Source organism: Bidens hawaiensis, unplaced genomic scaffold (assembly GCF_021521415.1).
Source record: "Bidens hawaiensis isolate Kalapana, Puna unplaced genomic scaffold, B.hawaiensis_p1.1 tig00033106_1, whole genome shotgun sequence".
Classification (NCBI taxonomy): Eukaryota; Viridiplantae; Streptophyta; class Magnoliopsida; order Asterales; family Asteraceae; genus Bidens; species Bidens hawaiensis.
The window spans coordinates 55584-69900 of NW_027495648.1; the positions used below are offsets into that span (position 1 = coordinate 55584).

General features: G+C 36.9%; 1 protein-coding gene across 1 annotated transcript; it reads left to right on the plus strand.

Moving 5' to 3' along the window:
- Positions 1 to 1046: 1046 nt before the first annotated feature.
- On the plus strand, positions 1047 to 1868 carry LOC143584350 (uncharacterized). Its single transcript, XM_077066426.1, has 2 exons — positions 1047 to 1362; positions 1456 to 1868. Exons 1-2 carry the CDS (start codon positions 1091 to 1093, stop codon positions 1643 to 1645), a joined length of 462 nt encoding a protein of 153 aa, XP_076922541.1. The 5' UTR covers positions 1047 to 1090; the 3' UTR covers positions 1646 to 1868.
- Positions 1869 to 14317: the final 12449 nt, after the last annotated feature.

Here is a 14317-nt window from a genome sequence, read left to right on the forward strand (position 1 = left end):
TAGTGGTAGTGGTGGGTGGTGGTGGCAGACGGTGGTGGGCGGTGATGGGTGGTGGACCGTGGTGGTGGGTGGTGGACGATGGTGGCGGTGTTGGTAGAGTATAATGAATTATTATATATGAATTTTACATGATATTAAAATTCCTAATATCCCACTGTTATCTCACTGCGATAACCGATATCTCAAATATCGGTTGTTGACCGATATCCGATATTTTTTCGTATTAACTGCTTAGTTTTATATATATAAATAGTGGAACCTGAAATTCAAGTTTTGACAGAAAGTAGCATTATACCAAATCTGTCTTAAGTATATACATCTTGGATTGTGTACTTGATTAGTCATTGTGAAATTAGAAGCAGTATTCGACTATTTGTAGACGGGTAAGCATGAAGGGCATTATGGGTGGTTCGGTTGATTTCAAGGGGTGGTTATGGAGGAGATTAAAAGGTTTAAGGACAAAAGTTAATTACTTGGTGCTTAAGGTTTCTTGTTTATGGAAGTATTTATTTAGAATAAGAATAGGTTTATGTCTCCTAATTGCAATTTTTTTTCTTGTTCCCCAAGGGTCTAGTTGCATATGTGAGGCTTAGGGCTTAAATGTTTTTCATTCCTTTTCAATTAATAATCAAAAAGAGTTAAGATTCGATCAGTTTGCGATCAAAGTTTGTGTGCTTGATATCTCCTAGTTTGACTGTCTTTTTATTACCAAGTGTAGACTGTAGGCTATAGAAATGATCATATATTTATATTAAAATGCAGACCACAATTGGAAATAAAAATTTTACATTTTGGTATATTTTTAGTTATTTATATAAGCAATCTATGGTCCAAAATCATATGCAGATTTTTATGTGTCACAGAAAGCGATAGGAAACCACAATTGGTTAGTGTAAAGAAAGACTCCAAGAGGAAAACAGAAGTCAAATTGCCTGAGATCATTGATATTGATGATGATGACAATGTCGATGTCGATGATGATCAAGGAAAACAGGCTTCAAATAAGATCAAGAGAGATTATAGTAATGAGGAGGATGATAACGATGGAGAGTTCATCACTTCATATAAAAGAAGTTGGGTTTCAAAGAAAATGAAGAAAGAGCATCTTGACAAGTCAGCAAAAACCTCACCTCTTTTTGAGAAAGACGCGTTGGATGTATCTGAACCCGATTTCGGTTCAGACATTGAGCAAGTTCAAAAGTTATACACGTCCTCAATTGCTAAACTGAGGAAACAGAAAGAAGGATGGAAATCTGAGTCGGATATGGTTAAAGATTTTGAAAAAAATGATGAGCTTTGTTTGAATGGTGTATGTGCTCTGCATCGACAAAATATCGATGTTAATAGATCTGATACATTAAGGTACAATCTTGAATTTGTTTCTGAATAGTTATGTCTTTAATGGATGCCTCAAAATTTCCTGTATATTTAACGTTTACTTGTTTTTGTGTCTAGACTGAATAGCCTGGCACGCAAGCTTATTGACGGGGATTCACAAAAGAAGTTGAAGAAAAAAGCATCAGAGTTGAGTCGTCTTGATCTTGATCATTGCAGAACGTTTGCTAAGAGGTACTTGTCGAGGCTGTTTAAGATATATCTGAATAAAAGTGACCCCTTTTTTCCTACTTCAAGAAGTCAAGAATAAAAGGCGGATGATTAGAAACGAAATCTTTTGAAATGTTTGTAAATTGTGGGGTTTAAACTATGTTTTTTGAGGTTTTTGCATCATGATGAAGGCACAGTAACGGAATAGGTGCAGATGGGATTGTGAAACAAGATATGGCTTATGTGGTTGCTAATAGCCACCACTAAATATTTAGATGTTTTGTGGATTTTGAAATAGTTAAGATTATATGTGACATTGCTGTGTTGATATGTAAAGAAATTATGACAGTGAAAGCTTATTTTTGTGTGCATTGAATTGGGAGTTAATGACTCCTGAATGAAGCTTTAACTGCATTTACAGGGATCTTTACTAATGTTATTGTGAATAGAGGTGTACAAAAAAAAATCGAACCCAGAAACGGACCCGAAAAAAAATACCGGAACCGGTTGTTTTTATACCTGGGTTTTTAATACCTGAACTTGTACCCGACTCTTACGTAGGGTGCGGATATGGTATGCATTTCAGTACCAAGACTCGTACCTGGAACTGGACCCGATATATTTGTTAATACTCGAAAACCGGAACTGTATTTTTTCAATATCCGAAATTACCCAAAAAATACCTAAAAAATGCCCTAAAATACCCATATAAAGTGCAACCACAAAAATTCAATCTATACCCGGAAAAAACCCCAAAAATAGGGTGTTTTCGATCCCTGAAAATAGAGTTTTAAATACCCGATTCTATACCTGACCTGTACCTGATACATAGGGTATGGTTTTCAGAGACAATACCCGACCCGGGTATTGCCAATACTCGAATTTTCAATACCCGGTCATACCCGAACTCAGTTCCATACTCGGAACCGGATATTTGAAAAACCCGATTTGTGCACCTTTAATTGTGAATGCTTATGCGGATTCATATATAATGTTTAGGTTTTATATGTTGGAATATGGTTATCAAGATTGTAGACTTAAACTTGGAACCTCAACCTATAGGCTATAGTTGATACATGAACTTTCAATCAAACTATTAATACACGATACTCACTGAAATTTTGAATATTTTTCCTTCCTTTGTCACGCATGTACAACATGTAATATCAACCATAACGGGGTTTGACAAAAACCACCCATGTAGGAAAATTGATGCATCCGCCCATATCGTGGGCTGTTTTTGAGGATGAACGCCCATGAATAAGTTCGGGTGGTCAGTGGGTCGCCAATTTTTATCTTTTATCTCGAAGTATTTTTGGGTGACTTCTGAGGGGTGAGAGTTCTTTTCAAGACCTCATGTTATAATTTATGGCAAAAATGATTTTGGCCCATAGCCTTTGATTCGTTCGTTTTATATTTCCACCGTTAGCCGATTTGAGGCTACCTACACCAAGTCCCCCATTCCCTTCGGAGCCAATACATGTCTTTATGCCATAATCTTCAAATTCTCTTCATTGACCCCCCAAAACAATATCCCCTTTTATTCATTGATGACTGATGATGCTGCTGCTTTAAATAAGAAAAATAGTACACAGGAAGGCTGCCTAGAATTAAGTGCTTTGAATAATGTAAATTTCCATAAAGTGATAAATTTATCCATCATCGGTTTCCAATGTTTTCAATGGTCGTTCATATTTGCTCCTGCGGGTAAGTCCAAGTAATTGAACGGAAGCCCGCCTTTTCACAGCACAAGACCGTAGACATCTTCTGAATGATGCTCGATCATATCACAACGACTTGAATGCTTGGAAGCGACCACTCTCCCAAGAAGAAACCATCATCTTATAATGAAAGTGGATCTTTGACATTTGGTATTAGCAACCTTGGAAAAGCATGGAAATGGTCTATAACCGGCTTGAAATCGTGTTCAAAGTTCAAACACCTCCAAATATGACTTGATAAACTTGAAAGAGAAACTATCAAGTCCTAGTGCTTTATTACTACCACAAGACAACACTCTTTCAACCGTTTTTGTGACCAAATCATATTCGGTAGCTATGTTTGCGACCATTTATTTCGATGACTACATTTGCAATTGATCTGACTTTTATCTTCTATCATTTCAAATTTTGGCAATTGAAACATTTTCGAAAGCTGAACCATTGTATTTGCGAACGTAACAATTTTGGCGCTACATTGTCGACTGTTTTACAACTGAAAAATTAACAATCGTTGTAACTCTTATCAGTTAGTTAAATAGTCTATTTGTTAATTAAATAGGGGCGTAATTATTCAAAATTGAGCTATGTACAATACATACAACGGTAGCATAGAACTTCCATCAACTACTTATACACCCTAACAATAACAACCTTTCACTTTGAACAAATTACCAATTACACCCAAACTTACATTAATATAGCTAACGGACACGTTGTGAGGAATCACACAAAACGTATTAAAGTAATTGTAACATTCAGTTACAAGTACAGGACTACAAACAACACGAAGCTGTTATACTCAATAAATACTATGAACTCAACTCAACGCGAATTGATAACCTTCAACCGTGTTATTATAATGCTATAGTTTTCTTATTCACTCTTATTGTTTTCTTACAAAACTATATATTAACAATAGAACTATGCTCGCCTGAATCATATTTTAAGTTAGTTATGTTGTGCCATCTACGCGAGTGAAAGTGTAGGATAAAATTTCCTAACGAAGTCATGTTACACAAACAAATGGCGTATTAGATATGTGAATAACGAAAAAAATTCCCAATATGATTTGTGGTTTGGATGGAGAAACAAGCACCAGACAACAATACCTAACATCAAATCGACACCGTTTACCAAGTAAGTTTCAACCGAGATGATCTATGAATGACCCATAGAACCCTTAAAACACATTCTCATTTTGATTCCGCCATATAACTCAACAAGATTTATTTTTATTAATAACATCCAAATGATTTACAATGAAGTGGCAGGTAAGCGAGCAACAAGCTGCGCCGCAACCCCCTTTTGGATAGCAAACCCAATCCTACTAAAAAAAAGTTTCGATTCTTATGGGCCGATACGTTACTATGCGCAACTTTTTGAACCCTATTCAAAAGATCCACGGCATCCGGAGCTAAGAAACCAAAAGTGTCAAAGGCGAAGAGGATAAACACGTGTTGATTCTCCAAACAAGCTCTCTCGTGTTTAGCAACCTTGCCCGATGCCGCCTTCAATGCTGCTTGGCCTGCTACAAACCCATTGTCCCTAATCCCAACAAGAGGGATACTCCTGTGAGGACGACACAAGCGTGTTTTCCTCCTGCCCACCCAAAAACAAGAATATCGGCCGGTCGTAATGTAGATCTTCCTTCTTGAGGATCCGTAAGAAAGTTTACGGGGGCTTCCTTTTTAGAGAAATTCCGGCTCGTTTAAGAACATCGCATAGAACATCCCTCACCAAATCATGCCTGTACTTAAACCCAGGCAACTCTTTGCAATGAACCGCATGCTCGCCAAAAGAATCCAAACAAACCTTACGGCAAACCGGGCACCGCTCATCTACCGGAAACAAAGGGATCATTAACCGAGCGATACTTCAGGATGGCCCGGTACTCCAAAGCCGACATATGTTGGCCCAATACTTCAATAGGGAGAACACTTAAGAAATCTTGAGCCCGAGGAGCCCGAAGACACTCAAACACCGCTTTCTGACGAGGGGATAAATCAAACTTCATTTCCAAACTCTTGATAATTCCACTATAAAGAGCACTCGCCAAAGCATGTTGGGCTTTAGGGGGGCGGTGTCTTTATTAGAGAAACCGCTAATATCAAAATCGGGAAGTGAAATGTGCAACCGATTTATCGCACTCCCATAATCGGAGTCAAACCCATCAATACCACAACCTCGAAGAATGTGGTCTTGCAATTCCCAAGATTGCGCCCTCGAGGCCACAAATGCATAAGTAGAAACGTCTGAAGCTGAACATAAACCCAAACCTCCAAAACGAGTCGGAAGTGATGCCAACCTACATTGAAAATCTCCAAAGAAGGCACCACCACAAACCACGATGTCCTCAATCGCCCCCCGAAGGCATTGTCAAACACAGAAACTGCTTCCCCTACATACACAGGTTGGCATGTTCTGAGACCGAACAACAACTTTTCAACTCCCATACATGAGCGGAGCAAAAGGAGCTCGCATTGAGGGTCCCGCAAATGCGGGAGATAGCTCATCAACTCCACAGCTCGCGAAGCCCTTTTCATAGCAAGTTCACTAATGAACCCGGCTTCCCGGCTAACGGCTCCCCTGAGGAGTTTCACACTAGCACCGGTTTTCCAATCTCACAGGGAAACACCCCCTCCTGCACCTTAACCCCATTGCACGACAGCCAAAATACTTCAGTTTTCTTAATATTAAGTTCAAGGCCCAGGCGGGGACCCTCCGACTTAATAATATCACAGGGAAACACCCCCTCCTGCACCTTAACCCAACAAGCAATAATGATAAACTTTTGGACCATTTATATTTCACTTTACTAGCACAACTCCCGCACCCAACTAGCTTTATAATAGTTCCCGCCCCCTAATATTAGCATAAAATAACTTCATACGAGAACCGATTATACGGCCATTTGACAGTCCCCCCCCCCCCCCCCCCCCGACACACATATTAACATAAAAGAAAATCATAGTGGAATCTAACAATCACCTTCACAGGCCCTAAACAATCATCTTCATATCGATAAAATGTAAAACAATTATATTTCGTATTCAATAACAAGACGAACGCAAGTATATAGACATAATGAATTAATTACCGTGTTGCAATAAAATATAAGTGAAAACAATATTAGGAAGCAAATTATATAAAAAGTTAAAAAATGAAAAGAAAAATCCTTAATTTCTTTCATTTGTCTTTATACAACATACTAGGTTAGTTACCCGTGTAGCACACATGTTAAAATAAATATTTTTTTTTAAATAATAACATAATGTGAAATACAAAAAAAATGTATCAGATATGTAAATATATATTATACAGTAAAAAAATTACGCATTACGCAATTTGGAAATAAAAAGTTGTTAGAAAACTCAAAAATCATAAATTATTTATTTGTTATTTTCTATATCAAAACTTAGTTGTAAATGACAACTTTTTTAAACCAACTTATCGACCAAAAATCATTCTATTCTTAAACTGTTTTGACATGAAAAATGTTTGATATTTTAAGCGGTTAAATAAACCCACCCGTTTCGTTTTGGTTACTTATAAATATCTAATATTATAATTAATGCAATGCATTTTATATTAAACAAATTAACATATTTATGATGGTATTAACTCTTTTAAATTAGGATGAAATTATTAAAAACTGAAAATGAAATATTAAAAAGAGAATTGTAGTTAATATGAGAGAGATGAGGAAAAATCTTGTAAGGATCAACATAGTTAATATGAGAGAGATTAAGAAAAACAATTGAGTATTGGACTAAAACCGCAGATTTCGACAAACCATATGAACGAAAACCACAGTTCACTCAATAATAATAGATTGTAAAGAAAAAAAAGAATAAATACAAACTATTAATAAGAAAAAGAAATATATATTTAACATGAGAGAAATGGAAAAATTTTGTAAAAATCACTCATGTGTAATGGCATATAACATTAAGACACGTGTAGAACACGAGTTAAAATAAATAAATTTGTTTAGATAATAACACAATGTAAATATGTTCAAATGATATAAAGATATAATATATGGTATAATAAATTACATATTACACAATATGGAAATAACAAGTTGTTGAAAATTCATAAATCTCTAAATATTTTTAATTTGTATACAATATTTGTAATTTTAACCTACATATCAAAATTAGTAGTTTCGTTTTGTTTTTTATTTCAACTTTAGATGATGAAACACATAACCTACCATGCGTTAAAACAGGTTGTCTCAAAAACAAATCAAACCATCTATAGTGATTGACTTTAGTTTTTATTAATCTTCATTGCAAATAAATATAAAGTTAAAATTTCTTTGTTGGAAATTAATTATTTGATATAAATCAACGTGAAAATTTGTTACTTATGAAAGCTTAATGTTAATAACTAATACGACATATTTATATAAAACTAAATAACATATCTATGTTTGTATTAAATTTTTAAAATAAAAAATAATTATTAAAAAGAGAAAATAATTGATTAAGAAGGAGAAAAAAAAGTTAAATATAAAACTTTTAATAAGAAGGGAAATGTATTTAATAAGAGAGAGAGGAGGGAAAATTTTGTAAGAAACTAATTTGTGTGATGCCATGTGGCATTAAAAACCTTTATTTATTATATAGTATAGATTCGCTACGACCTACGGTTTTCTACTTTTATCAGAGTATCAACTCGACAGTTGACATATACAATACGTATTTAAGAAATCAGAGGTTTTGAACCAATTGATCTTCGTACAATTCTAGCAAAATGAGTTCTAAAGCTAACCCCGTCACCGATTGCGTATCAACATCTCCGACGGTGAATGATCTTATATTTAGTCTCTTTTTTTGGTGAAAACGCTGACGGATCAAGAAGAAGGTTTATAGAGGAGATATATCGACTTGTTTTGGAGAATGTAAAGTTAAATGGTGAATTGAAGGTGAACCAATGTGATATTGTAGTTGTGATGAGGTTGAATGATGAGTACATGAGAAAATTTAAGGATTACGAGACATGATGTTTGGAAATTATAGAGATGAGGACCAAGGATGAAGAAGAGAAAGCTCTATTGGTTTCGAAGAATCTGAAGTTAAGTGACGAATTGAACTGAAGTTAAGGATTACGAGGCAATTGTATGTTTTATCGTATTCAATCTAACCAAACATTTATACGATTAATTATCTAGCAACTGGTAACAGATCGTTCAGACCAACGTAAACCTAAACCGACCGAACACACAGAAATACCAAACATCAATAATCATATATCAATCATCAACAATAATACACAAGTGTTCTTAATCACATAAGAGAAACTGTAAAAGTTACAAACTATACATCCCGGGTGCGATTCTAGGAGATTAGCCGAGCCTTGACATCATTGGGTCTTCAATACGGATGATATGAATCATATGTAGGGTCTTGGCACGAGCTATGGTGGTGGAAATCACCTCTAGGAGCTGCTGGAAATCGCCTTCAGCCGCCAAGAATGAGATGGAATGAAAGATAGGTCAAAATGCAGCCAAAAACCCTTTTAAATATGCTGTTACGAACTCCGAACCGTGGCCCACGGTCTCCACCGTGGGTCATGGTGGTTGCCTGGCCAGACTGGACCGTGGCCCACGGTCCAACCGTGGGTCACGGTGGCTTCATCGTGGGTTAGAGGCCACGATACGGTGGCTTCTGTCCATTTTTGGGCTGGGTTGACCGTGGGCCACGGTGGGACACTTTCCCAAAATCTTGTTTTCTTCATATCTTTCTCGTTTCAACTCCGTTTTCTTCGCCGTTTTCGCTCACGTTCTCATAATTTCATCCTTTTTCTCATCATACTCTGGGAGCTGACTTTCAGCCAACTTGTTTAGTGGCTCCGATCTTCCCGAAATATCATCCTTGGTCACACAAGCAATTTTAAATGAGTATTAAATAGTTAACAAAGCAAAACACACCCGGGAATTCAAGTAAGCAACCAACAGTTACCTCATGCAACCTAACAGATTAATTATTAACGATTAACGGAAAACTGATCAATCAGACAAAACCTTAGACATCAACAATTACTTTACACACGACACTGGTTATCAAACAGTCCTTGCCAGTGTGACTCAGTTAAGGGCAATTGTATTGTTTATCGTATTCAATCTAACCAAACAGTTAGCAACTGGTAACAGATCGTTCAGACCAACGTAAACCTAAACCGACCGAACACACAGAAATACCAAACATCAATAATCATATATTAATCATCAACAATAATACACAAGTGTTCTTAATCACATAAGAAAAACTGTAAAAGTTACAAACTATACATCCCGGGTGCGATTCTAGGAGATTAGCCGAGCCTTGACATCATTGGGTCTTCAATACGGATGATATGAATCATATGTAGGGTCTTGGCACGAGCTATGGTGGTGGAAATCGCCTCTAGGAGCTGCTAGAAATCGCCTTCAGCCGCCAAGAATGAGATGGAATGAAAGATAGGTCAAAATGCAGCCAAAAACCCTTTTAAATATGCTATTACGAACTCCGGACCGTGGCCCACGGTCTCCACCGTGGGTCACGATTGTTGCCTCGCCAGACTGGACCGTGGACCACGGTCCAACCGTGGGTCATGGTGGCTTCACCGTGGGTCAGAGGCCACGGTACGGTGGCTTCTGTCCGATTTTGGGCTGGGTTGACCGTGGGCCACGGTGGGACACTTTCCCAAAATCTTGTTTTCTTCATATCTTTCTCGTTTCAACTCCGTTTTCTTCGCCGTTTTCGCCCACGTTCTCGTAATTTCATCCTTTATCTCATCATACTCTGGGAGCTGACTTTCAACCAACTTGTTTAGTGGCTCCGATCTTCCCGAAATATCATTCCATGCTCGTACAAGTCTCCAATTTAGCATCTTTAACGATCAATAACCTGAAATACAAAAGCACGTATGAAGTACCAAAGTTCCTACAATAACGAATAAAACTAATAAATAAACGAACTAAAACATCTACACATTAACCAACCATCACCACCCCACCGGCCCACTACTCTCCTGTACTTCACTCTCCAACTACCACCCGTCGGACTAGCCCACTTACCCCACAACAACCACATCATCAGCCCACTTCTCCCACCCAACAGACCATACCGCCCCTATAACCAACACCCACAACTGATACACAGTCCCTTGTTCCCCCCTTATAAGACACACACACACACACATAACATCTCACACATCTCCGCCCCCACCACCACCCGCCAATATCCACCCCATGACCACTCGAATCAGAGATGACATCATGAAACGTAAAATCCAACTAAACCTACACACTACATCTATCTCACCTACACCTAAATCTCACCTTACCGCGTTATTTGATCCACACTGGACCGCTGTCATGACAGATGAGTATACAGCTTTATTAACTAATAACACATGGGGATTAGTTCCACGGCCACCAGATGCTCACGTCATCCGTTGTATGTGGCTCTTTTGTCATAAGTTTAATGAAACATGTCAATTACAACGTTATAAAGCTCGACTTGTAGTTAATAGGAAATCGCAACAAGTCGGAATTGACTATGATGAAACATTTAGCCCCGTTGTCAAACCCACCACGATTCTCCCTGTTCTTAGCTTGGAAACTTTGCGTTCTTGGCCGGTACATCAATTGGATGTCAAAAATGCGTTTTAACACCGTGGCCTTACAGAGAATGTTTATATGTTTCAACCGCTAGGTTTTAAGGACCAGACTAATTCGAATTATACCGATTATGTAAATCACTATATGGTATAAAACATGCTCCTCACACGTGGTTTAAACGATTTTCCACCTTTCTGCTAATATATGCTTTCCAAAGCGCAGTTACAGACACATCTTTATTTATTTAATAACGGGGAACTCAATTGGCATATCTTCTACCTTACGTAGATGGCATTATTTTAACAGTCTCACACCCCACTTTATTACAAAACATCATTCGTTCCTTTTCGGCCAAGTTTGCCATAACGAATTTGGGGAAGCTTCATCAGTTTTTGGGATTCCTGTTCAACATAAGAATGATGGTTTGTTTTTATATCAGGAATCTTATGCAGAAGACATATTAGCTTGGGCAAATATGACGTCTTGCAAACCCGCAACCACACCTGTTGACACATGATCGATGTCGAAAGGTCAATTAAAAACATTTATAAAATACCTTTACTAGCAAGGGTAAGTAAGGGGTCGAATTCACTGGAAAGTGTTAATCAAGTTCATAATTTATGAAATATTATGAACCAAGTAAGAACTCAATCCTAAATGTTGATGACCTCAAACCAAGTAACTGATACAATCTTAAGCATTCAATTACGAAAAACTGTTTAAGCATACAAACAAATTTAAAGATTCAACTAACCGAATGATTAACCAAATCCAAATCCAATGTCAAGGTTCAAATACCAAAAAGTCTAACCACATACACAACCCTACACCCGGAGATGGTCACAGAAGCTTTAGCCTAGCATAAGCATATTGGAAATCTTGATTCTTGATTGTGATGATAAGAACATGGATGTTTATGGTGATTGGTAGGTGTTAGGATGGTGGAGAATGGCCCCAAAATCGCCCAAGGATGTTAGGGTATGAAGGATTGTCGAATTAGGGTTTAACCGAACTTAAATATGGAAGAAAACAAGCATAAAACACACTTCCCGTTAGGTTACCGTAGCCTACGACAAGGCCGTAGGTTACGGCCCTTAAAAAAGATCTGCCTTACGGCCCCATTATTTCATTTTCATACTCTTTTCGTCGAGAAACCTAAAATTCATATATTATGGGTTCCGCAACTCATTTTCTATCCCTGGATATGCCCGTTTACTTTAGATGCTCACGAATCACTTCCGAACACCCCCATTGCTTCCTTTTTTGCCCATAACTCAATTCTTTGCCATCCTAAGTGCTCCAAATTAGTTCCTTTAAGCTCCGAGCATCTGTAAACATAAAACCACTCAAAGTACTCATGTTCGATACATATAAACAAGTAAAATACATGAGATTACACACTATAAACACATGCTTTCAACCAAACATCAACACATATTTCGAGCTAAGTGCTAACACAAGACTGTCCATGTAACATTCTACTTTTAAAATAATAAATAAAAGGATTTTGTCTATTTAATAGTGTGCTATTATTTAGTTAAGTTAAATAATAATAAGTTGGGTTGTGGGCTTGGAAATAAAAGATGGGTTAAGGGAATAGTTATGGGCCTTAAGGTCCATGAGCTTATACTATATAAACCCCTTAAACCTTCCCGAAAACCCAAAACCCTCGTTTCTCTTTGCCTCCACACACTAAAAAACACACACAAACACTCTTCTTCATTCAGGATCCAGATCCGAGCAAGAAAGAGGGTGGTTTGCAGCTGATTTCCGTAGTCAAACAAGAAACACGTATAGATTCATGTGTAGAATCATATCCGAAGCAAAAAAAGAACACAAAAATGTAAGTTCTTTATATAAAGGTTAGGTTTTATATATTGGCTCGTCTTAAGATTTGAGACTAAGGAAAATCAGACCATAACATGTAAAAAAAACCAAACTTTTAAACAAACGAATTGTTGGGTGCGATTTGGGACAAACAGGTGATGTTCGGACCTTGTAAGAACTGATAGGTGAAGTTGTTAAGACCCATAACTCGTTATATTGGTAAAACAGGTCTTAGGGGGTTGAATGAAAATGTTTATAACAAAAAAGTAGGAAAACCCGATTCGAATTAAATTTATGAAAATTCGTTTTGAAATTCAACTCGATTCGTTTGGAAATTCGACTCGATTCATTTGAAAATCGTTTGGAAATTCGACTCGATTCGTTTGGGAAACTTGACTCGATTCGTTTGAGAAATTCGACATGATTCGTTTGGAATTTCGACTTGATTCGTTTGGAAATTCGACTCAATTCGTTTGGGAAAATAGACTCGATTCGTTTGGAAATTAGGCTCAATTCGTTTGGAAAACTCGACTCGATTCGTTTGGGGAAACTCATCTTGATTTGTTTTTTGATGAAATTGTTAATAAAGACTTACCATCGAAAATAAAATTTTTCCAACCGGGGCTCTGCCCTAGGACTCCGCTGCAAGGGGCGCTGCCCCCGGACCCTGTTCGCTCGGGGCTTCACTAACTTAAGAAGTGCGATCTAGTTAGAAGTAGTAATTGATACTTATAAATTGTTACACAGTTAACCGTGCGCAGCTAAGGAGAGGCTTTATAGTCTGTTCTAAAAAGACCATGATCCGTTCTAGCCCCTTCTCTTTGAATGTTTTCGGAGCTGTGTGCATACTTTTAAGACTAGAAGTGTGTATATATATATATATACACTTCTAGTCTTAAAAGTATGCACACAGCTCCGAAAACATTCAAAGAATTTGTAATGTTTATATATATATATATATATATATATATATATATGGGAAGGTTAACGTACAAATGGAATTAACGTGAGAATCAAATATAATAATTATATATACAAGTAAAGTAATTATGTAATACAATATAGAGTATTTATCATAGAGTAATTACTAATTACTCTACTTGTATATATAATTACTCTACTTGATTCTCACGTTTAGCACGTTAATTTCATTTGTATTTTATCCAAACCCTATATATATATATATATATATATATATATGATGAGTAACTATTCCAAGACTGAAAGAATGTTTGTAAGAATTTGTAATATGTGTTACTTTGCTTACTTGTGTGTGATTGTAAGAGTCAAGTAAAAAGTAGAATGTAAGAGTTACGGTGGTAGAACCTTCTAATACCTGGGAAAGAATAGAGTGGCCGACTCTATGAAATCGGTGCAAGAGTTGGGGTGGCAGACCCTTATAATATATGTGCAAGAGTTATGGCGGCATGCCCTTGTAATATATGTTTAAGAATGTATGAATAATTGTATGATTATGTAAGAATTTGTAAGAGTAAATATATGTATATGTAAGAATAAAAGAAAGTGTATGTAACAGGTCAAAGGTAAGAATAGTATCTCCGGATGCGAATATGTATGATAGCTGTGTAAGATTAACCTGTGACTTGTTAAAACC